The sequence below is a fragment of the Trachinotus anak genome, unplaced genomic scaffold, assembly GCF_046630095.1.
Source record: "Trachinotus anak isolate AG129_WGS33_773 ecotype Australia unplaced genomic scaffold, CSIRO_AGI_Tana_v1 ptg000033l, whole genome shotgun sequence".
NCBI classification, from domain to species: Eukaryota; Metazoa; Chordata; class Actinopteri; order Carangiformes; family Carangidae; genus Trachinotus; species Trachinotus anak.
In genome coordinates, this window is record NW_027273884.1 from 11,256 (window position 1) to 34,167 (window position 22,912).

General features: G+C 41.0%; 1 protein-coding gene across 6 annotated transcripts in view; it reads left to right on the plus strand.

Moving 5' to 3' along the window:
- The first annotated feature begins 14,139 nt into the window (after nt 1–14,139).
- Nucleotides 14,140–22,912, plus strand: part of ralgapa2 (Ral GTPase activating protein catalytic subunit alpha 2) — a 90,378-nt gene continuing 81,605 nt past the window's right edge. For 4 of the 6 annotated variants that reach the window (XR_011686875.1, XM_071471085.1, XM_071471088.1 and 1 more), the window contains exon 1: nt 14,143–14,582. Coding sequence is in view for 5 of the 6 variants with exons in the window: in XM_071471085.1 (XP_071327186.1) it covers nt 14,477–14,582 (106 nt within the window). In the remaining variant the exon portion in view is untranslated. Of the gene's footprint in view, nt 14,583–22,912 lie in introns of all 6 variants that reach the window. The other 2 variants (XM_071471089.1, XM_071471086.1) reach the window with 2 other exon arrangements.

Consider the following 22,912-nt stretch of genomic DNA (forward strand, 5'->3'; position numbering starts at 1 on the left):
AGCGACAGATGGGGAGGGGATGGTGGGGTGGGGGGGGGTTGGTGAATGTCACTGCAGCCCTCTCCAGCCCTCCAGGTGAGTGTGTTTCTCCAACAGTGGAGGAAATGAAGCAAAAATGATGGAGTGTTTGTTTTCTGACATTTTGTCTCTCTGCGGCCTCATCAGGGCTGAGCCTCGTAGACGTCAAGTGTTAATTTAGGGCTCCTGCCGAGCGTGAGCCTGTCAGCAGCGAGGCTTGGAGGAGGGAGGTGAGCTCTTGCAGAAAATGACCCTTCTGGTCTGATTGTCTTCTGGCCTGCGGTCTTGGCACTGAGAGGAAAAACAAAGACACTGGGAGAGGGAGAGGGAGAGAGAGAGAGAGAGAGAGAGAGAGAGGTGGCTGAGTGCTAATGCACCTTGCAGCAATTAGAGAGGCTTACCTGACTGTGTGAGCACAGCACGCAAACACACTCACAAAAAAAGCACACACCCCCCCTTAAAAAAGCACATACTGCACACTCAGGTAGATACGACACACCAGCTGATGTCAGCACATGCACCAACAAAATGAAAGACTGACTCCTTTTGGAGGAACTCAACCAAACACACACACACACACTCACAAATAGACACACACTTCCACTGTGGCCCATTCCCAGTGGATGGCTTCCTGCCACCTTTTAGCCCAGTGATTAATTGGCCTGAGCTTACGATAGTCCAACCCTTTATTCTGTGAAACTTAAACAAAAAAGACAGGCCTCTCTAAAGATTACAGCAGCACATTAACCACAGAGTGAACCATGAAATTGCTTTTTCCCCTCCTGCAGTGTTGTGACTCTGTAGTGGTCACTGCCAGTCACGGGGAGGTTGCACGAGCATTAGCGTTACATCACCGATAGACAACAAAACATGGAGGAGCTTAGCCGACCAATGCAGATCAGCTGACTGGCACGGACCAATGGTGAAGCAGGCGCAGGTATGGCGGTGAAAGGAAACACTCACTGTGTAGATAATATGTAATGCTGCTTTATTCGTCAAAAGTCAAGTTTTTTCCAAGAGAGTCCAGTACATCAAATTCATTGTGATAAAGAGGCTTTAGAGGGCTGTCACAGTGGAAAGAAAGGTTAATTCTGTAATTATTTCAGTGTGAAAAATAAATAATATACCCTTTGCCGTTTCCATCATTTCCTAATTCACTTGGAAATTCATTTTCTTTTCTTTTTTTTTCACTCCACCTAGCCCAATTCAATCACTTGAGTTCATCTGTCTGTGTTATGCAAATCTGAGCGGCGGAGATTGAACCCATTTGAATACCTGGTTCAACTCGTGAGCGGAGGGGCTGATAGAAAAGATGAATTCTTCCATTTCAATGTTCCTCCCTTTTTCACCCAGTCGCGCAGTATCAAGGCTACCTTTTTTCATAGTGCTCTCATTTATTTTAGCCCATTGCACAATGCTGCTCTGGCAGTCAAATGTATGAATAAGGAGAAGGAGTCACCCTCTCTCTCGTATGCTTTACAGAGAGGTGATGTCTGTATCTAAGATCATGGACACTAGCCGTGGGGACCAGAAGATAATTTTGACAAAGTGAGAAGAGGGTTCAGTTGGAGCTGAGGAATGCCCAAATGGCCTCCAATATCTGTCAGTGGAAGAAAATGTTTTGTTAGTACATCAGTGGTGTGCTGGACTTAGCAGCTACAGTATGTTAGCTACATGACATCCTGTCTAACTGGTCTGGGTTCTGATTGACAGCCAGTCCTGGGCCTGAGCAGGGCTAAGGCTGGTGTCTCAGAGGCATGCAGACATAACACTATTATTCCAACTTATCCCTAGGAATAAGTCTAGGCAGCCAGGGGCACAGCGGGAGGCTAATAGACTAGCCCAGAGGAGCCCCCCTGAAGCTTGATGCATTGTGACAAGGCCTTGTCTACTTCACGCACATTAAGGATCACATGCCACAATTTCACAGTACAGCAGGGGGACAGGCCCCCATCCCGGGACCTGATTGGCCAGTGATGGATGGTGTTGACAGTTACAAGCCGAGTACCAAGTGGAGCAACACAAAGGTCAAGGTTGAAGCTGCCAGTGTGGTCTGGTTAACAATTGAAGGTCTCCATGGTAAGAAAATGCTGTTTATGCTAAACTATGCAGTGTGTTATATGGGCACAAAGGACTTTAGTCATTTGAAGCCATGGTTTTTTGTGAAACAACCAGAGTTGCTAACTGCAGTATTTAGCATCTGGGAGCCAGGGTATTTAAAATGTCCAAGTGAAAATATAGTGATCGTTAAAAAAATCCCAACATAAAAGAAAAAAAAATCCTCAGAAATGGGCATTTGCACAAGAAAGCAACCTTGTTCCCATTCCAGGTAGCAGTGGCCGTTGTACTCCAGGCCAGAGAAGTGCAGAATAAAACAGTTGTTTCCACTGCAGTGTACTGCAGGAGTGAATTTTTTTCAATATAGCACTTCAGGTTGAAGACATTTCTCCTGTCATTTTCCTCCAGTACTTCAGTGTAATTCTTTTTTTCTCTCCCCTCCATTTTTTCCCCGGCGACTGCAGTATGTGGCAGTCTGAATTGTGTGTTATTACCCAGCAGGAGACAATATCATTACCACATATTTGCTGTCAAGGGTCTGCAAAGAATGGTGCTGTCTTGGGCCTCAGTGATCTAACAACCTCACACAGGGCTCCAGAATTACCCACTCCTGGCTGGGGGAAGTCAAACACTACCAGTTAGAGAGGGGAGTGAACAAAAGAGAGGTACCCCCCCCCAACACACACACACACACACACACACACACCCCTCCCCACCTTCCCTAGCCATCTCTCGTGAAGATAGAAGGGGACACACCTCCTCTGCGCCAAACGGAGGACGTTATTCTCCCGCGCCTTGATAGAAATATATGTTTGGTTCAAGTGCTGAATGATACGAGACTGCAAGGTAGATCTGGACGGGGCTGCATGTGTGACAGCCTGTCATTTTAGATGAAGAGACAAATTGTAATCTCTGTGGTGCGCTATTAGTGTTGGATGAGTATCTCATAATTACCAGCACTTGTACGAAGTTCTGGCCTGATGCTGCCTCTGAATTCTGCACGCTGTATGCAGAAACAACAGAACGTTTCTCGCTGTGCTCAGTCAATAATAACGGAGGTGTACGCGCGTACAAAAAATGTCAAGTTTCTTTTCTGTTTCCCTCTTAACATATCACATTGTGACAGGGGTTTCAGCATTTGAAAGGGTTCATGTAGATATGTCGTATAATGTCTGAGGAAAATAACTTCACAATGGACAAACAATCCCTTTCACGAAAACTACTATTCAGACTTTGTAACGATGTCTTCCTCACAAGACAAATAGAATTGCTATCATTTCCGTTGACAGCGTACAACAAACAGACCAACAGTTTATGCATACTGAGTGACAAAGCCATCTATTTTCTTTCCGGAAAAACAGGCAATACACACTCTGGCAATTGAACCACAAATGAGGAGTGAAAAATTCAAACTTCCTCTCCCATCCACCGTCATTTATACAAGACATAGAAATATTTGATTGCTCTTGCATATCTCCTCACGCTTAAGGAGGCAGCCAGCCAATACACAGCCACGTAAACAAAGTCTGGGACTCTATATGAGCCTATCATTTAAGAATCCAAGCGAATCAAGCTTGCAAACAATCAGGAAGGAGAGGGAAAGAAACTCTGCGAGAGTGTCTTCTTCCAGTGCTTTGAAGGTGTAAACACTGACCCTTATTTAAGATAAGATGTGGCTGTGCATTCCTGATATACCTCTGTGCTAAAGCAAGGCGAGAGTCCTTGATTTTTCACAACAATAGGGGCCAGCTCTTGAGCAAGACACATTCATATTCATGATTTTAGGATCCATAGTGGTAAATTATGAACATGAAACTCCAACAGTCCTCATGAGGGATGGAACATTTGGAACTTGCAAAACATTTTAATAACAAGATCCCATGCAGTATTCATGCTAGTTACTAACAAGAACGTATGTTCTATTGTAGATTTCTGAAGTGTTTGCTATAGACAAGAAGGGATTTCTCATTGATTGAATTTGATTAAATGTAGCATCCATATAGAAAGATGTAGAATAGAGAGGTGTAAATACCTGGAAAGAAAAAAAAGAAAAGGACATATAAAGTCAAGCTAAGAGTTAAATGGTAAATAACTTGCCATTTTATCGAAGAAGAAAGAGGTATTTTCATCTATGGAACAGTTACATTCAGTTTATTCAAAGGAGAACCACATTGTAAGCTTATTATAATTGAGAATTTAATTAATGTGGTGTCCCTGCATTCGCCATTCTGCAAGTGATATCCAAGATCATGCATCAGTCAGATAAGGTATCTGACATGATTAAATTTGAACAGTTACACCTTACAAACAGAGAGCACTCAAAGACATCAGCTGATAGGACGGTTTGATAACGTTTTGAAATTGTTGCCACTAAATTAACCTGATTCTAATAGGATTTTAGGTAGATAACATGGAAAATTACTGTTTTCTTTTCAAGGCAATATACAAAATGGAAGTGGTACAAATTGATTTCTATTTCCTCCCTAGATGCCCACCCCCGCCCAGACATTTTCATAATTTTAGATGAGGCGATACGGCATTAATATTCCCTATCTTATCTTGTCACATCCTGAAATTGTTGGAGAGGATGTGATTAGCTGAACAATAGCATGAGAAATGCACTTTATGAAGGCTATCCAGGTTTTTATGACAGAGAGTGGAGAGGTGGAGACTGGGCCAGGAAGCAGACATGATGGCAGTCAAATGCCCCTGTTCCTGGATCCTGATTTGACACAGCAGGCATTTAGAAGAGACCAGGATTTGACGGCACATGCATGCCCACCGGTGTTGGCCATTCACACATGATTAGCATTTTATTATTGTTTATAGGGCATTTAGGAGGCAGGAAGATAGCTCCTAGCCAATGGTGCAAGGAGGGCTCCAAAGCACAGTGTTTTGGACCGGTTAAATGCACCATTAAGCCTTTTAAAATTAGCTCCACCCGTCAGAGACTAAAAACAAACGTGGCTTTCTGGCTATCAATGGGCACCACTTAGAGGAAACAATGCCCTGTTGAGGCCCACCAGTTTCCTCATCAATGAACTTCAAAGATGAATGAGCCCTGGCTGACAGCTTTGTTTTGACTCTGATACCCACAAAGCCCTGCTCAATATCATCCTGGTCCTGCTCCTCTGGGCTGCCCTAACAGGTGCGACCCCTCTTCTCAATGCACCGTTTGACAAGACCACGGATGGGCAGGGGTGGTGGGGGGCTTTGGTCCACATCCGCCTTAATCCATCCTACTATAAAAACACTTTGAAAAACAAACGTTTGTTTGGCCAAAGTCAAAGCCCTGGAGCCTGGGGCTCATCCGTCTGTCTGCCCAGGCTTTCTCCCCTTTATTCCTGCCTGTTTTTGTCAGAGCCTCAGCTCTTCCCCGCTCATTTGGACAGGACTTTAAACGAGACCCGAGAGGATCTGATTCCCAGCCATTTCCCACAAGAGGAATACATACAGTTACAACAGCCAATTGTTTGGATTATGATAACAGCGCCTGAAGAAGAAGAAAGAGTGGGAAAGGAAGGGTAATAAAAAGTCAGACAATCTCACAGCCCAAAACATTCTGTAAAGAAAAAACAACTGCCTGCCTCAAAATATGCAGACCACGGATCAAACCTGATTATCGCTCAAGTTACTCTTTGGATGGGCAGCATTTTAAGCTGGTTAATTTCTGAGCCCCTCTTTTTCTACAGCGACAACTGCGCGTTTTTCTGCCAGTGATAGGCTGCCGCCACTTCATGGGGAGATTATAGCTCCTCCACTCAGGAATATAGAAAGGCCTTCAGCCTGGCAGAGGGAGAGAGGGAGAGCCAATGTTGAGCATTTTAATCTAGAGTCACAAAGATAAGATGCAATGGCAGATCAATATGTGCTCTATGGTGGCAGCTCCCTGAGAACTTGTCTCTCTGGCTGTGTACCGAGAAGCCTTTACCCTGCGTGCCCCATGGCTTCATTTCTCCACAGACCAGCTATCTGTAGTGACTGTCTCTCAGGGACATCTCACACCGGGGCATGTTTAACCCCAGACACCACGCAAAACAGACAGTGAATATCTAAATAGAATCACCTGTGAAATTTGCCATGATAAATCTCTCCAGGAATCACCCAGTTTGAATATTTGATATCACATCTGTCCTTGGCTACCTCAGGGGGTGAGGCAGGTATGATAAGGGATATTCAGAGGAGTGATTAGATAAAAGAAAGCTAAATTCTTTTTTGATTGAGGGAGATGCATAGCAATGGTATTTGCACTCTGCCGTGTCTGTGTGACTGAAGTGAAGTGTATAGGTGGCATTCAGGATGTCATTTTTACTTAATTTGCTCTCCTTTGCATCACCGTAGCATTCCATCCTCCCAGCATCATCAGATGCACTGTCAGGCAAAAAAAAAAAAAAGATAACATAAAAATTCTTCTGTGCTTCTGAGATTCTTCGCACTGAAAAGTGAGACACCTTGAACTCCTTTAATTTTCAGCCAGATAAACCGCTCCCACAGCGCGCCGTTATATTTTAAAGAGACACAAAACTCTCATTCGCATGCACTCATACAGACATCGTTAGCACACACAAGTGGGTTATGACTTCTCTCTTTCATGTCGGTTTCCAGCAGCCCACATCCTTCATGTTTACCCCCGTCCTTCATATTACAGCAGCCTGCCTCTGATGATGCTTTTGACATGGCTGTGTCCTAAACAGAAACAGATCATTAAAGGAGAAAATGCGAGGTATTGTAATGTTTGTTTGTTTTTCTACCCTGGGCAGCAGTTCAGATATAGCAATGGCTCAGAGCCAAACTCAGCCCTGACAATTCACAGCAGAACACTGCTGTAAAAAAAAAAAGGAAGGAGTGCTGAACCAAATCTGCATTTGTGAGCACAATACATGTACTGTAAAAGACAACTGCAGTGCTTTGGGTAAAGGGTGGATGCTGCAAGTAGTTTGTGTGTGTGTGTGTGTGTGTGTGTGTGTGTGTGTGTGTGTGTGTGTGTGTGTGAACAGATACACACGCGTGCGTTTGTTCGCCTGTGTGTTGTGTGACAGCAGACCTCGCTGAGGAGGACTAGCAATCACTCCATTCAGCATCTGCTGCCACACAGCTCATATTGTCATTCCCCAGTTTAAAGGAACCTTGAGCGGCTTCAAAGATCTTTTCAAAGCCTTAATCCTAATAGGTCGCGGTTTGTTCTGTCACATCAAAAGAGGGAGAGAGGAGGTAGGGGGAATAATGCATCGGGGCTGGCAGAGATTCTTAAGGGTGGAAGATTGGCAGAGGATTTGCAGTGCGGGGAGGACTGAAATCTGAAATATCGGACACAGAATGCCTGCTGTAATAGATATGAAATAGGTCTTCTCAACAGCATGAAAGGCTGACATTTCCAGAAAGTTTGTCATGAGAAGGCCCTTTTATTCCCCTTCGTCTATCTGCGTTTGTACTGCCACCTTGTCCATAGCGGAAATTCGCAAGTGTCACTCTACCAGGTTATAGAATAGGATTGGACATTTAAATTTTTTTTTTTTTTCACCCACCTCTTCTTTTTTTTATTGAATGCTTAGACATTCCAGAGAGACACCAATTGAGCCAGAGCCATTTTAGAAAACTGCCTTCTGCTTGGTACTCAAGTTAAAAATCCACATTCAGCACTTGTTTCCTGACCCTTTGTGATAGCCAACACAATGAAATCTCAGCCTGAAAAAAATCTGTCCCATTTCACAGCATTATAATATCTATGTATTATAATATATGTATTATAAACATCATTAGAAGTATTTGTTAGATAGAGCTGATAAGCACATATTGCCCTCAGTGTGAAATGCTTCAGTGACATGGACGATAAAGTTCAAATCGAGTCTGCCAAAGCATATAGTGGGTGTGAGGCGTGCTAGACCATAAGTGTCACTTGTGTGTTTACTCCTCACCTCTCTGACACTTTATCAGCTCTGAAGGTGTCTCTCATGCATTTCACCTGATCGACTCAGCAGACAAAGAGATCCGGGCTGTGTTTCAACAGTGCACAAGTGTCCACCTAATTAGGTGCTCATGGGAAACTGAGCATTGATTTTCTGTCAGCATGTCTACCTCCCAAAAAGAAACAGGGCTGTTTGTCTTTTTCTAATGATGCACCGTGTGCCATTGATAACAGTGATAAAACAGGCTAGGGTTGTAGCATAAGTAAACCTGGACACACCATACCCGTGGGAACCCATATATAATGATGCCATTTAATTGTATGGTTGGGAAATAGGTAGTCTGTGAGTAGTGGGAAGTAAACAAAGTTTGTCGGGGATGGAAATGGACTGAGTTTTCTGACCAAAATATATCTTTTCAGCTCTGTAAAGGCGTGAAATCCCTCTTGTGCTTGTTATTTCACACTCCTGTGGCTCCAACTTGGGCCAGCGGTGGCACGGTAAACAGACAAACACATGAATTCACGCAAACGATACACACACATACGCACACAGTATACTAAAGAGAGGCGATTTTGGCGGAGAAGTTACTAATGACCTCACATTTTCAGGATCCTCACTGACACAGAATACGAATCCTAGATTCACATTTTTTGCAAGTTATTCCAAAACAGCACATATCTAGCATAAAAAGGGGTGTAATCTAGATTTCTAGAATTAGAAAATAGCCAAGGATGCTGTCTGTCCCCCATTTATTCTCTCTGAGGTGGGAAACTTGGCTTTGCTGAACACCCAGAGAACTGTTATGTATAAATAATGGTTTCAGTATCACGCTGGCCAGTGTGCCAGCCACCTGCTGATCCAACCACACACAGGTAGCGCCAGCCCCGGTGACATAGGGCTGTAGACATGGGCATTCAATCTGCCAGCAAACTAATCAGTGAAAGGGATGAACTCCAAGCTTATCAGAAGGGGTCATGGATGTGGGTGGAGGAGGCAGCAGTGGGAGAGCAGGGATGTTTTGCGCAGCCACAGCAGGCTGACATGGGCCCTAGAATGGAAAAATTCACAAATCTCGATGTAGGAGGTTGGGAGAGCACAACCCTAAAGGAGGTGAAGGAAGCTTTGCTGCTTACAGCCCACACATTACCTGAACATGTCAGAGTTTGATGCTAACACCTTCAGCTTAACTATGATATCATGAATGCCAGGTTCACTTGCCATGCAATGGATATCTGGCAGCCATTGTATTATTGGTAATGGCCATTTGTGGATCTAAATGCAAAATCATGATAAGGAGCAGTGTATACTATGACTGTAAAATGTGAGCGTTTGATAAAGACGAATTGTTAGGAGATGCCTTGGAACACATGTGTGGTGCTACAAGAGTCTCTCAAGCACTGCACTGTTGAAACAACAAATCATTTCGCCATATAAATGTCTGTCTTTGAAATGCAAGGCCTAGATTGAACGGTGTGTCTTTAAATTCAAACATTATTTCAGCTCCTTAACTGATCACCGCTGGAAACCATTCTGTATCAGCATTTAAAGGTACAAGACTGTAATTCAGAAGGTAATTTCACATCTTAACAGAATCCAATTAAAAGCACGGACATTTCAATTAAACGTCCCCCCGGCTTGTCGCTACAGTGTCACACCACAAGTGAAATTGGAATCAGATTACGGCGAGAACCCTGAAGAAGTGTTTTTCAGCGCAATAAGGATCACGCGTTCCAGATAGAGACCCCTGTCATCTATACGGCAGGAAGGAAAATAGCCTTTCTTTGCAAACATTAGTCATTTAATTCTCCCCCCTTATTAATTTCACAGCAGATTACCTGAGAAGATACAAAATGCTGTCAGCAAAGAGTTTTAATTAAGTATGGGGTATGTTGCTGTGAGTACCTTATGTGAAACTGCTGCCTTATAATGCTCTTGTTTTAATTACTTCAGAGTGCCCCCTCATTAACCTCTAAGGAGATGTGCTCCAAACTACAGTGTGCATTACAAACACTAGACTCAGAAATTGCTTATATCCATTTACAGAACTTCATATTTCTACTGTTACAAAAATACGTTGTGAATAATTCATCATTCACTGAACACAAACTACTCCTCGTTTTGTTGTTTAGAAAAATGTAGAAGTTTTCAGAATTTCAAAATAAAAGAAATAGACAGCACAATTAGGGATATTGTGCTTTTAACTCGTTAACTGTGAGATAACCTTGGTGGCCAAGGGCGCCATGACGACCCCTTGTGGGGGCCACAAGCTCTTGTTTGTACCTTATTTGTTAAACCTGCTGTTCATAAATTGGATCAAGATTTCCACTATAATACTTATACACTATAATATAGCAGTTGGACAAATATATATTTAATTTATTAAATGTTTCTAATAAAATTTTATCAATATAATTTTTCTTGTACATAGGTTGTCACAAATCCAGAAATAGTACAATGTAGAAATGGCATGCAAAAAACTAAAATCCAAAAGGTGCTCATGTTAGATACATCTGTGAGTCTGTCTGATTCCAACACAGACTTTTGTTTCATCATTTCATTTCTCCGTAGCTCATCTGTGTCAAGCAGCTGTGGGTGGTCTCGCAGCCTGAAAATCAGCAGCCCCCGTGGACATTTCCCTTTTGATCCTTTTCATCCTGAAGTTTCTGAATGGTCCAATATAGATTTCAAAAAATGCTCCCAGAGTTGGCTCCTATTCACAATATGCTGATGGATAACTGTGCCACTGTCCACCCCAACACCTTAATGTGGTTTAACAGGATACATTAGCTTTTAATGGCACTTAATTGTACAAAAAGGAAATCCATAACCACATAAGGAGAAAAGTCAAGTATTTCCAAGCTCTTTATAAGAACAATTTAGAGCAGACAAGTGCTTTTCAAACCTTGGATTGGAATCAGTCCGACAGCCTGGCCATGAGAAGGCTGGTCTCCATTTGTAAGGCTACAGTGCCACCATTTGGTCACAATGAGACCTTCATTTCCCTGCCAGGGCTTCGCACTTGGCAATTCTAGGCCTGTATGAAAAAGAATAAATTATGATGGTTTATACTCTGGAAATCTCATTTTGAAATAAATGATCTCATTCAAAAATAATGTCACAGTTGGCACCATAATTGTCCAATTCAGCACTGAACTATCTTCGAGAATGCAGCGCAGGGCTCTACAGCAGACTATAAAGTTGAATGGTCTTAGCCTATGGTATATCATTTTTTAAAAATGAGCTGGACCTGAAATACTTCCAGGTGCATGATTAGAGAGGGAAGAAAACATTCAGTCCATTGTTATTCTTGATAGATTATCGTAGGTCCATGCCATCCTAGATAATGAGCAATAACCTGCACTTTAAGAACAGGGGAGGTTTGCCAAGAAGGAATGGTGATTACAATCAATTAAGACTGATGACAAAGCACCAACAATAACCCTGTGTGAGTGTGTGTGAGTGTGTGTGTGTGTGTGCGCGTGTGTGAGTGTGTCCTTGTGTTTTATTCACGCATCCTTCCAAACTACCCTGTTTTGTGTAATCAGCATCTGTTGTGACAGGCAACCTCCTCCTTTCTCAGAATGGCCCACTTCAGATAATGAGTGTCATACCAAACTGCAGGGCAAAGGCTGATTTTACTCCTCTTTTTACTCCTCTTCTTTGGCCTCTGCTCTCGCTACCCTCTGTTTCCTCTCGTATCATTCAAGGCATCCATTATGGAGAACCTTGAAAAAGAGAGACAACCACTCTCGCAACATCAACATCGTCAGTTCTTGTGGGGGTGGTAGATGAAATAGAATTTAGTCTTGTCGTCTTTATTGAGCCTGTAAGATCCTTCACAGTTGAGTTATAAGCACAAACAAACACAAACAAAAATTTGAATGAATGCCTTTATTTTACTCTCAGATTTGAGTTAGTCAAACAAAACACAGTTCTTTAAGAGACTGTTCTTTGGTTATAGCTTTTCCTCCTGTTGCCGTATGATTTCATTTCCTCACTTTTTTCCATACTGATGTCCCCATATTTGCAGGTTATGCATAGAGCATATACACTTTCTATTCATAAAAGCAAACACACTCATCATATGTGTAGTCTGTACTGGTATGTATGATTGACTCACATATCACTATACCAATGGTTCAGGCGCCCTCTCCTGGTAAATTTTGTCAGAACCGTGTCAGTTGTAGTTTTTGTGACCACAGTAAAGAGCTGACATATCTATTTCTTTATCCTAGTAGACATTATCGCATAATAGTCTTAAAAAAATACATTGTTAGATAATGTAACATCTCATAATGATGGACACGGGCACAGATAAAAAAAATTTCCCACTCAGAACTTGAACTCCATTTTAACTCTACAGTCTAAGCTCTGTCTTGGATGAGATGTGTCTACAGTGTATAAATAAAATCATTTTCCCAGCTTGCCCTCAAAATTAATTGCCTCCAAAATAAGACAGATAGGTTCAGACGAGCGAAAATGTGAGATTGCACGTAATGTCAAATTATTGGAGTTGATTAACGGATGCATCCAATTTCTTTAGACGTAAGATTCATCTCATAAACATTAACACTTTTTTCCCATTTCCAAGATGGAATTTGCTGTCTGCACAACCAAGTAGAACAAATTATTTTGAAAATCCATTAATGTCATGAACACGCTGAACTCCAGTTCATTTAGCATAACCCTAAGTTTATTTTAACTGCAGGAGAGCTCTTCTACTTAATAATTTCTTAGGATTCTTACATTCGTTCATAAAAAAAACTTCCAGTTTAAAGTGTCAAGTGGCAGCGGCTTGAATGAGCAATGTTGTACCTTTTTTCTCTTTGTGTAACCATAGCAGGGTGTAAATATCAGAAAATACAGGTCTCTTTAATCAGGAAGTTAGCTTCTGTGGTTCATTCATAACTACATTGTACCAATGGGCGCAATTAACAATGACGTTTAGTATTTAGACACAGTAGTTTAATACAGGCTTTGACTACAGTGTGACAGGGTTTCTGAACTGGAGTTAACTACAGTAAGATATGGTGAGGTTTGTGCATTTCTATTGCACAAGTCACAACATTGCTGCTTCAGCTTGAACATCTGCATTTAATAAACCTTTTTTATAGCAGACACTTTCACCCCATTTACACGTCTCAAGCAAAAGCACAGGTGTAATCAACAATATTAACAACTGTTCTATGAAAGTGTCAAAGTAAACCATATCAATGAGCCTGCATGTACGGTGCAATAGCAGAGTCCTGGATCTCCTAAATAGTATGCCGCCATCCATAACGTTATGAATTACACCTGTTTTTCATACTACGACAACAGTGATAGTAGTCTGTGCATGGTCAACGTCTTGTAATGACAAAACAAGTAAAGATGCATGTGTTCTATTTGTCATAATAATGTGATAATTTAGTGATGACATCATTGCTGCACTGCATACATTACAACATATTATATTACATATTATTAAGTGTGTCAAAACGTGCATTCAAATTAGATGATATGAGGCTACGGTGTGTCAGTATTTGCACTCCATTTAGATTAACTTTCTCATTTGCTAAAATTAACCCATGCACTACCTTTTCTTTAAGCCCTTGGAGAAGCTGCCAAAATCTTCAGGAGTGTAGTGAATTGACAGAAAATTAATAGGCAGTCATTTCTGTCTTTGTTTGTCATTTTTAAACAAAAATGTCCCAAAATCCCTAGTTCCAGCCACTCAAATTTGAATATTTGCTTGTTTTCTTATTCTATCGTATTAAATTAAAGACATTTGAGAAAAGAATCTGCAGATTAATCAGTGATGGAAATTATAGTTAGTTGTTTTCACAAACATACTGTTCCCGGTGAGTTATGAATTGTTATGAATTTTAATGAATGTATTTTAATTAATGAATGCTGTAGCAACAAATGTATTCCCATCATCTGTATTGTAGAGTTTAGCTACTTTAAACACCAGAGGGCGCCTGGGAGCTATTATGGCAACCAGACCCCAACCTCCGTTTATCAAATCTCTCTTGTATCAAAGAAAGTGGAATCTATAAATCCGTTTTAGACGGAACCTGTGCTGCAGTCTCCAATCTAAAGTGTACTGGTCTTAGACAGTACAGTGCACTGAAGGTAAAAAAGTATGGTAGTTTGAGGAGACGGAAACCCATCTCTGCACAATGCAATAGCTTGGTTTTAAACCAGAAAACAGAAGTAAAGTGTACTGAAAGGTGAAATTATTCATAAAAAATGCACGGAGAGAGAGCAGTGGAAGCGCAAGGTGGAACGGTCATAAACAAGGAGGCGTATTCCTATGATTTGACCACTCCTCTCTGTCAGGCTGCGCTTCCGTGTTTACACACCCACAAAAAAACAGGACACTAGCGGCCGTCGGATGAATGTTTACCGAGCAAGCATAGAGTAGTGGTGAGGAAAGTGACAGTCACACTGGAGGCTTGGTGTATGGTGAAACACAGGTGATTTCAGCTTCCACGGTTGCAATTTACAGCGGAATGTTCACTCGAAGGGGGCATGGAGACGTCAAGAAATCTACACAGAAAGTTCTGGACCCAAAGAAGGATGTGCTGACCCGGCTCAAACACCTCCGGGCACTGCTAGGTGAGTGAAATGTCACCGGGCTTTTGATGGTGCATCGCCGAGGCTTAGCTAGTCGAGCTAGCTAACTGGCATCAGGCGACAGCTAACGTCAAACGAGGCGTCTGGTTAGCTGGCTGGCTGTCAATGCGGTGACTATTGCAAGCTAGCTGACAGGTAGCAGAAATTCCCACAATGGCAAAAACAGCAGTTTGCCACTCACCGTCTGTGTTCATAGATTTTTTTTGTCGTGCTAATAGCAGACAAGTGACACTGTCATAAAGCATGGATGCTAGCTAATGGGAGCTAGCTCTCCTTGCTAGCTAGCCAGCGAATGCTAACTGATGCTGCAGATCAACCTTTGTTGTCATTTAGTCTTGTGTCATCCTGACTGCTTTAAAAACGTAATACTTGTCACTCTGTAGCTCAACACTGAGCAACACAGACACAAGTCACCGTTTACATACTTAAGAGTGAAGTGAGAATAGCTGGCTTACCTCCAGCTGGTTGCCTGGTTCACATGTCAGTTACTCTACACAAGGAATATTTAATGTGGAAGTTGTGAAAAATAAATGTAAATATAGAGTTCTTTGTGTCTTGCATTGGACAAGGAAGTGCAGTTTGCGACAGTCATAAATCTGTTGTCTAGTTATTGTTCTAACTCTGTCTTCCTTAACAATGACAACAAAAAGAGACATGCATTTGTTCTGTAGTAGCCTGACATCTGCTACACATCAGAGTTTAGTATTACACTTATTGGAACCTGTTTCCAGTCTCCTGATCAGCTATATAATGTTCAATAATGATCCATAGTCAATGTTTTTGTCCCTGTGAGTCTGAATGACAATTCCACTTTGCAAAACATTTAGGTAGAGAGCACATAACATGGCAGTTAAATAGTTAATGTCCATTCTGTTTTCCTGAACCACAGTAGACATAAATTATGAACATAAACAATACAGAGAAGTATTGGGTACTCAATAGCAAAACCTCTGTTGTATTTTAGATGTGCAGATATAAAATTTTCATTGCATCCCACAACAGAAGGCTCATTCTGTTACAACCAAGATGACCTTCATGGTATTGGGGACTGTAGTATACAGTATGTAACACTTCTGCAGCACATCACGGACAAAACGAGGTCAGTGGGTACTTTGGGAATGTGCGGAGAGGAAGAAAGTTGTGAAGAGGGAATTGTGGGTTACGTTGGAAAACTGCAAGAGCTTCATTATAAGTGTAACATATAGTATGAGTTGCTTTCTCTCCAGAATTGCAGTCAAAGGTAGGTCACTTATGCTCAGGTCTTTATCATAGAGTTTATGTCCTGTAATGAAGAACATCCAGTAATGCAGGTTAATATTAGGGCTGAATAATTTATTGAAATATTATCAAAGTCACAATCTAGCCCTGTGCAATATCCAAATCACAGTAGCCGCAATTTATTTTATAAAGGTAAAATGTGTCACAGCCGACCTTAAATGAAGCACTGTGATGCTCCAGAGATGCTCCAATCTTATTCTCCACACGAGGGAAAATGGTTGTTTGGCACAAGCCTGAGCAAAAATCACATCATCATCATTTTTATATTTTTCAGAGAAAAAATAAATAAATAATACAATTCTAAAATGACCATTCCATGAAATCATGACTCATATCGCAATTGCAATATCTGCAAAAATAAACGCAATATGATTTTTTTGGCATATCATTCATTAAGTAGTGTCATCACCTCATCATATAATCCTCCTTGCCCAGTTACGCTCAGTTTTAACTCCAAAGCTGGAAAAAAATATCCATAAGGTGTGTGTGTGTGTGTGTGTGTGTGTGTGTGTGTGTTTGATTTAGAAGAGGAAACACTCCTCTAGTGAGTGTGTCCAATATTGATTGTGGTAATTAGCTTTACCATACTATACAAAAACATGGTTTTCAATTATGGTATTTGAAAAAATGTCCATGTCACTGTGACTGAATTTGATAACACTTAATTTATATTCATGAAAGACATGGCAACTGTGAACCACAATAAATAAATAAAAGAAAAAGGTTAAAAGTGAAAGTATGTCTGCAGCATCAGGCAGGGAGTTGGAATAAGTGGAAATGAAGTATCTCTCTGGGAACAAAGCTCTTTGGAGATGTTTAGGGTTCCAGCCATTTGTCTGACTGATGCACGCCTGCCTGTAACCTTTTCATAGTGGTATGTTTGCTGTTGTATTGATTTCTTGTACAGCTGCACTACTGTGACAGCCAGTATCAGCTTCATAGTGTTTAGAAGCATGTGATGAACTGCTGTAAGTAATGTGGTTAGATCTCTCTGGTATCAACACCTTCAATGTCAAGACTAGTACAACCAAAGTGGAGGTCAGCACAGAGCTCTGTGCGCCCTCTGTGTTTTTCTTCCCCTCATGTGCAGTCAAAGATAAGGTTAGTCTGTTTGTCTAGCAGCTGATAGTTGAGCCAACATGTTGATGTCCCCCAACGCCCCAAATTTTACCATGCTTTCAGCTGAGGAAGGATTTCCTCCTGATGCTGCTGGTTCCTGTGTGGACAGGAAGCAGTGATGAAGGATGGGGTGCTGAGGGGGACAGGACAGGCACTTGGGAATATAGCTGGCCTCCTTTCATTGCTCACAGTGTTTTGTCTTTTCGTAATATTAACAGAAGCATTTACCCTGGATAAAAAGTTAGGCTGCCGGGCTTAATTCCCTCATGATGACTGTAAAATGTCAACAGTCTCAACATCAAACATGAGTGTAATAGCCCATTACGGCAAGGAAGAGTTTTACTTGCATTTTTAATTTTTAAAATAGGCAGTATCAAGACTAGATTTCCATACTTATTTCCTGTACCCTAAATAGATAATAATATTAAGGCACTGATGATGTTCAGGATTATTTAGATAAAATGTCTCAGATTTTGAAATGTCTCTCAAATTTCTGTACAGAAGTTGGACAAATGAGAGTTATTTGGCAGCTGGTTAACCTTAATCTTTGACCTCTCCTTATATATTGTCTATTAGGCTGCAAGAATTTTGATTTGAATATTACATAAGTTGTGTCTCATTGTCTCTGTGGCTTTGTACTACTAGGACCAGAGATTTGTGAAGCAAGCTTGTTGAATCCAGTCATAGTATCAGCTGTATTGTAGTTGAAAGGACAATCTGTGGTCTGGGCTATTTTCAGAGTGGCCCTGTATTGGTTTTCTGCTCACTGAGCAGATCTGTGGGATAGAGTGTGAAAGCTGCTGCATGTTAATTTGCTGGTCATGCCTGGCTGGATCTGGCTGAGGTTGTTAATTACAGGAGCCCAGCAAACCACCTGATCACCCACTGCTTCTTTCAGTGGAGGCATAAACTGCTATTCCTCTGAGTGTTTCCTGCTTAAAGTCATTCCATGCTCACTCCTAAATCACGCTGCATTCACTGTTGCATACTGTTACCCCAATATGTCCAAATATAAGCCTAAAGGTGATGGTTAAAATGCCAGCAATGATGTAGGTAATCTGTCACTGCTTTGACTGTGCGTGGGAGATTGTCTGGGGGAATACCTACTGAATCCCAGCGGAGAGATTTCTCTTTTCACCTGCTCCCTCCACAGGCAGGCCAGAGCACCAGGTCAGCTGTGAACCAGTCAGTGCCGCAGAAGATGCTAGCGGTTCACTGCTGAGCGCAAATGTGCTTTGCTTTCATGAGGACTTGAGCATGGTCCCACTGGTTAAAGGACAAATGACCTAATCAGCTTAATAGAAAAAGCTAAGTAGCTGTTTTTTGTGTCCTTTGGCTCTCTCCTACTGGCGTAAACAAGCTCAACTTAACCTGTTGGTGAACTGTATGGGAACAACAGTGACTGTGTGCAAATGTTTTCAGCAATAACAGTTAGGTATATGTGTTTGTGGGTGTAGGTGTGTGAGTTTGCTGCCAAAGTTAATGCTTTTTTAAGGAAGCTCTGCACTCATCTTTGGAAGAAATGAAATGTAGTGTCATTACACCTTACTTTTCTCCATGCACGGGCTCTAAGTGTTGCTGGGGTGAGGGTCACCTGAAAGCGCTACTGGTATAAGAGGAAATCACAAGGTGAAGCACCAGAGGAAACAATGAGCGCAGCACTGGAAGGACTCTCAAGAAGGTCCTCTGTGTGGCTGAAGTAAAGGCTGAGATCACTCGACTTCTGATTCTCCTCTTTTGTAAGACACTCAGGTTAGACTTGTGAATAACTTCAGCCTCTTATCATCTTTTATCCCACAACATGTTGCCATGATATCAACACTTTAGGGGTTTTATCTGAGTGTAGTTCAATATAACTGCCATAGTGAATAGTAATAAATGGGTTTTATGAACTTTTTAGGGTCTTGATGCTTTTTGTTTTTTATTTCCTTACAAGCTATCACACAGTTACACTGTTGTGATAAGGACAAAAATCCACAAATGTCTGTACTCCAGTAGTTTACCAGATTTGCAGTATTCTGTTTCACTATGTTACAGTAACAATCAAGTGACTTACTGCGGTGGTCATTGTTGAGTACTGGAGTGTGATTCACTTTCCCTAATCAAATTACCCATCCAGTCACAAGATGATTTGAAGCCCACTATAGGATGAGAGTGATTAAAGTTTTGTTTTGGGAAAAGACAAAAAATACTTGTCCTAAAATCACAGTGGATTAATTAAACTTTCATACTGATAAGCACAAATAGACTTTTTTGTTTCAAGGTGAAAATAAATCTGTACAAGCTGATTTAACCTATGCCATTGGCCAAAACATAAGACAACCCTTATTCAAAGATAAACATAGCATCTGAAGCAGTAGGAGACTTTCTTTCCTAAGTAGAGGGCAAAAAAGGTGACACTGTTAATCGTCATTTAAGCAAGATTGCCTGCTGTTGATCAGCAACATTAGACGGCCATTATCAGGTCTGAGTCTAGTGTTGCCACTTATGATAACAGCTTCTGTCATTATGGTCCAGCTTCTGTCATTATGATCCAAGCATCCTAGCTCTTTTGCTTAGCATGAGATCTGCAGAGCTGCATTTGAATGATGGAGTAATGGTTTCTTTTGCTTTTTGATTTTTAGCCTGGATAGTAAACACCTAGACAAAACCATGGAGTACTACAGTCAGATTGTCTTTAGTTAATGTTGCAGTTTAATTTACTTCCCCCGACCAAATTCAACCCCGAGTCCTCAGCCATATGGGCTAGTACTGCTGTCTGTGGTAAGCCAGTAAAATGGGACTGCCAATATCAGTCAAGCTCTAGTTGAGATAGGAAATTTGGGTTTGCCTGCTTATAAAAATCAAGGGCAGGTTGCCTAACAGTTTTTTTCTAACTGCTTAAAATTAGCTTTAAGGGGAAAAAATTACAACACATTACATGCAGAGAAAGTGTTAGAAAGACAGCCAACCGTCTGCTCCCTGTCCCACCTAGCCTTTATTTGTTCAGTATTGAAAACTACAGCTCACATGCGGTTTTACAGCATGCACATGACCAGTGCTTGGAATGTGTTGTCGTTGAATTAAAACAAAATAATTCTTGGGCACACCAACCAAAAACTACAGGTACACATTTCACCTTTTAGAAAAACCTGTGAAAAAGTCTTAAAGGAGATACATATGCTACTGGAACAAAGGCTAGCTAGGAAAGGAGCTGGGTGTCTCCAGTGTATATAACAAGACTGAGTTATCAGCCAGCACTTGTCAGAAAACAGATGTGTGCAGAGACTAGTATATTTTAAAGCAGCTGTAAAAAGTCACTGGGGGAGCTTTTCTTGGCTACAGTGAGATTTAAGTGTGTAGATGTGTGTATAGTATTGGCTCCTTCCCTCAGGTTTGAATTGTTTTCACAATCAGATTGATAAAATGGATTAGTGAACAGATTAGGTATAAAGGTGGATAATTAAATCTATTATTTAGAACTTCAGTTTCTCTCCACTGCTCTTCCTGCTGTTAATGAGTGTGGCTGCGTCTACCAGTGGCAGTTTCAAGATAAGCATTTAGCTGTATAAAGAAGTCCTGTGCTGCTGTCCCTGGGTCATTAGCATTGCAAACTATGCCATGGTAAAACAGCATTGCACATTATAATTATTACCACACCTCATATCTGATAAACTCTCACTGGAAATGTGTGGATGCTGCAGTGCATTCATACGACAATATGAGTTATTTATGAAATCAGTACCAGGTCTTGCAACTTAACAAATTTTGTAGCAATGTCATTATGGATATGGGTTATAGGTTACTTTGGCTTTTTTTTTTTTAAGCTTCCGAAGGCCAGATGAATAATTTATTATCATTTTTCATACACCATCAAAGAGCACTCTGTAATGGTCTAATATGTCATTGACTTCTATGTCAAGCTTACGAGTCATAAAAACTTTGTCTCGTGTCTCCTCATCTGTACATTAACATTAATATGACATAACATATAAAAACGTATTCAACTATTTTAAGGCTTTTACAATCAGAACAACACATTTTTTTGTGTAATTTTTTTTTCTTTCTAACTAACTTCTGTCTCTAAACAGGAGTTTACTGAGCTAACTGATTGTAGATTTGTTTTTATTAGGCCACATGTTGTAACACATGACTTCTAAACATAAACATATAGTTAATCTCGAGGATGTATTGTATTTCTACTCTACAGAAAGCTTTGGCAATGTTCTTGGACTTGCTTTTCTGTTTTCAGCCTGTGGTATTACTGTCATGTGTCTCTGGGCTTCCTGAAAACCCAAATTTCAAATATGATATAAATCACATGGTGCTGAATGAAAGGCTTTTTTCTTTTAGCTGCTGACCTACTGGAGAGATAGAAAGGGGAAAACACCACTGCTCTGTTTTCTGCGGTGGATAATATCTGTGTGATTTTTAAACAGCACATGAAAAACCGGTTTGTCTTGTTACACTGTGTACCTGTCCTGTGTTTATAGCTGAACCTAGCCCAAGACTTTTCGTTTACTGGAGAAGCATATGTTAACAAGATTTGATCTCACAGTGGATTTACATTTCATGTTGCCTTTCTGAGTGCCCAAGCTCTCGCTAATCTGCTATGAATTTCCAGCTTTAACGCAAAAGGAAAATAAACACTTAACTTTGGCTTATAGTGTTAGCAGATTTCTACACAGAGTTGTTGAGCAGATTTTAAGTTGTTAATCCTAGCGACTGGTACGAGGTGATAAACTAAAAAGGGAATTAAAAAAGAAAATCGATAGGTGCACTTAATTGTTTTTTTTAAGGTAGCATTGTTGTCTTTCTTTAATGTGTTTTTTTCTGTGAGTTGATGAGTGATGACATCTATCATGTAAAAGGAGTGAGAGTTGAAGTTGAATGACCATCACAACCAATAAAAGCAACTGCTAAAACATTTTGTTTTAATAAGAAGTGGATGAAAACAAGTACACCTGAAACAGGTAACACAAATCCCGTGTTTTAAAGGGACTAAGAGTGGAGATCAGCAGCACGGTGGTGCAGTGGTTAGCACTGTTGCTTCACAGCACGAAGGTGCCACTGTGAGACGACCTGCTGTGGCCTTTCTGCGTGGGCTCCCTCCAAGTACCTCCCACGATCCATAGAGATGTAGGTTAGGTTAATTGGTGACACTAAATTGCCCACAGGTGTGAATGTGAGCGTGAATGGTTGTTTGTCTCCACATGTCAGCCCTGTTATAACCTGGCGACCTGCCCAGTCTGTACCCCGCCCTCGCCTAATGTCAGCTGGGATTGGCTCCAGCCTTACCCCCCACAACCCTATAAGGATAAGTGGTATGGATAATGAATGAATGACTAAGAGTTGAGACCAATATAAGCAAACCATAGACAGAAAATAGACTACTCTTTTTTTCTTCATTACATTTAGTTAGGGATTGTGTCCTTCATGAAATTGATAAAAATGCTTCAGGCCTGGGTTTCTTTTTACTACAACATATTTGCATTAGTAATATGACTTTTATTTTAGATTCAAAAATCATTTGTAAACAGTGTTTATTAGCATTAATTGTGGCAGTTTATACCTTTGCTGGAAGGGAAGAAAAATTGAGGAACAAGGGAAATACTGCTATACTTGCATACATTACCGTGTAAATTGAAACCAAATTGTTTTGTATCCATCTTTAATGAGATTTGAGGGAAGATAATGTGCAGTAAGAATCATTTTACAGAGAAACAAATGTAACACCTGTGTTGATAGAGATAAGGGCCACCTGAAGAGGAAGAGTGAAAGTTGCCAGTTTAGCAGCTCTTTAGTGCCAGGCTGCCGAGATAGGCCACTCTCTAATGTGTGGTTGGACTGGGATAAGGTCAGGCTTTGTCAGTTGTACCATGACTGTTTCACACTGTGCTCTGTAGACCTATAGGCCTCCAATCTGTTACACAGCT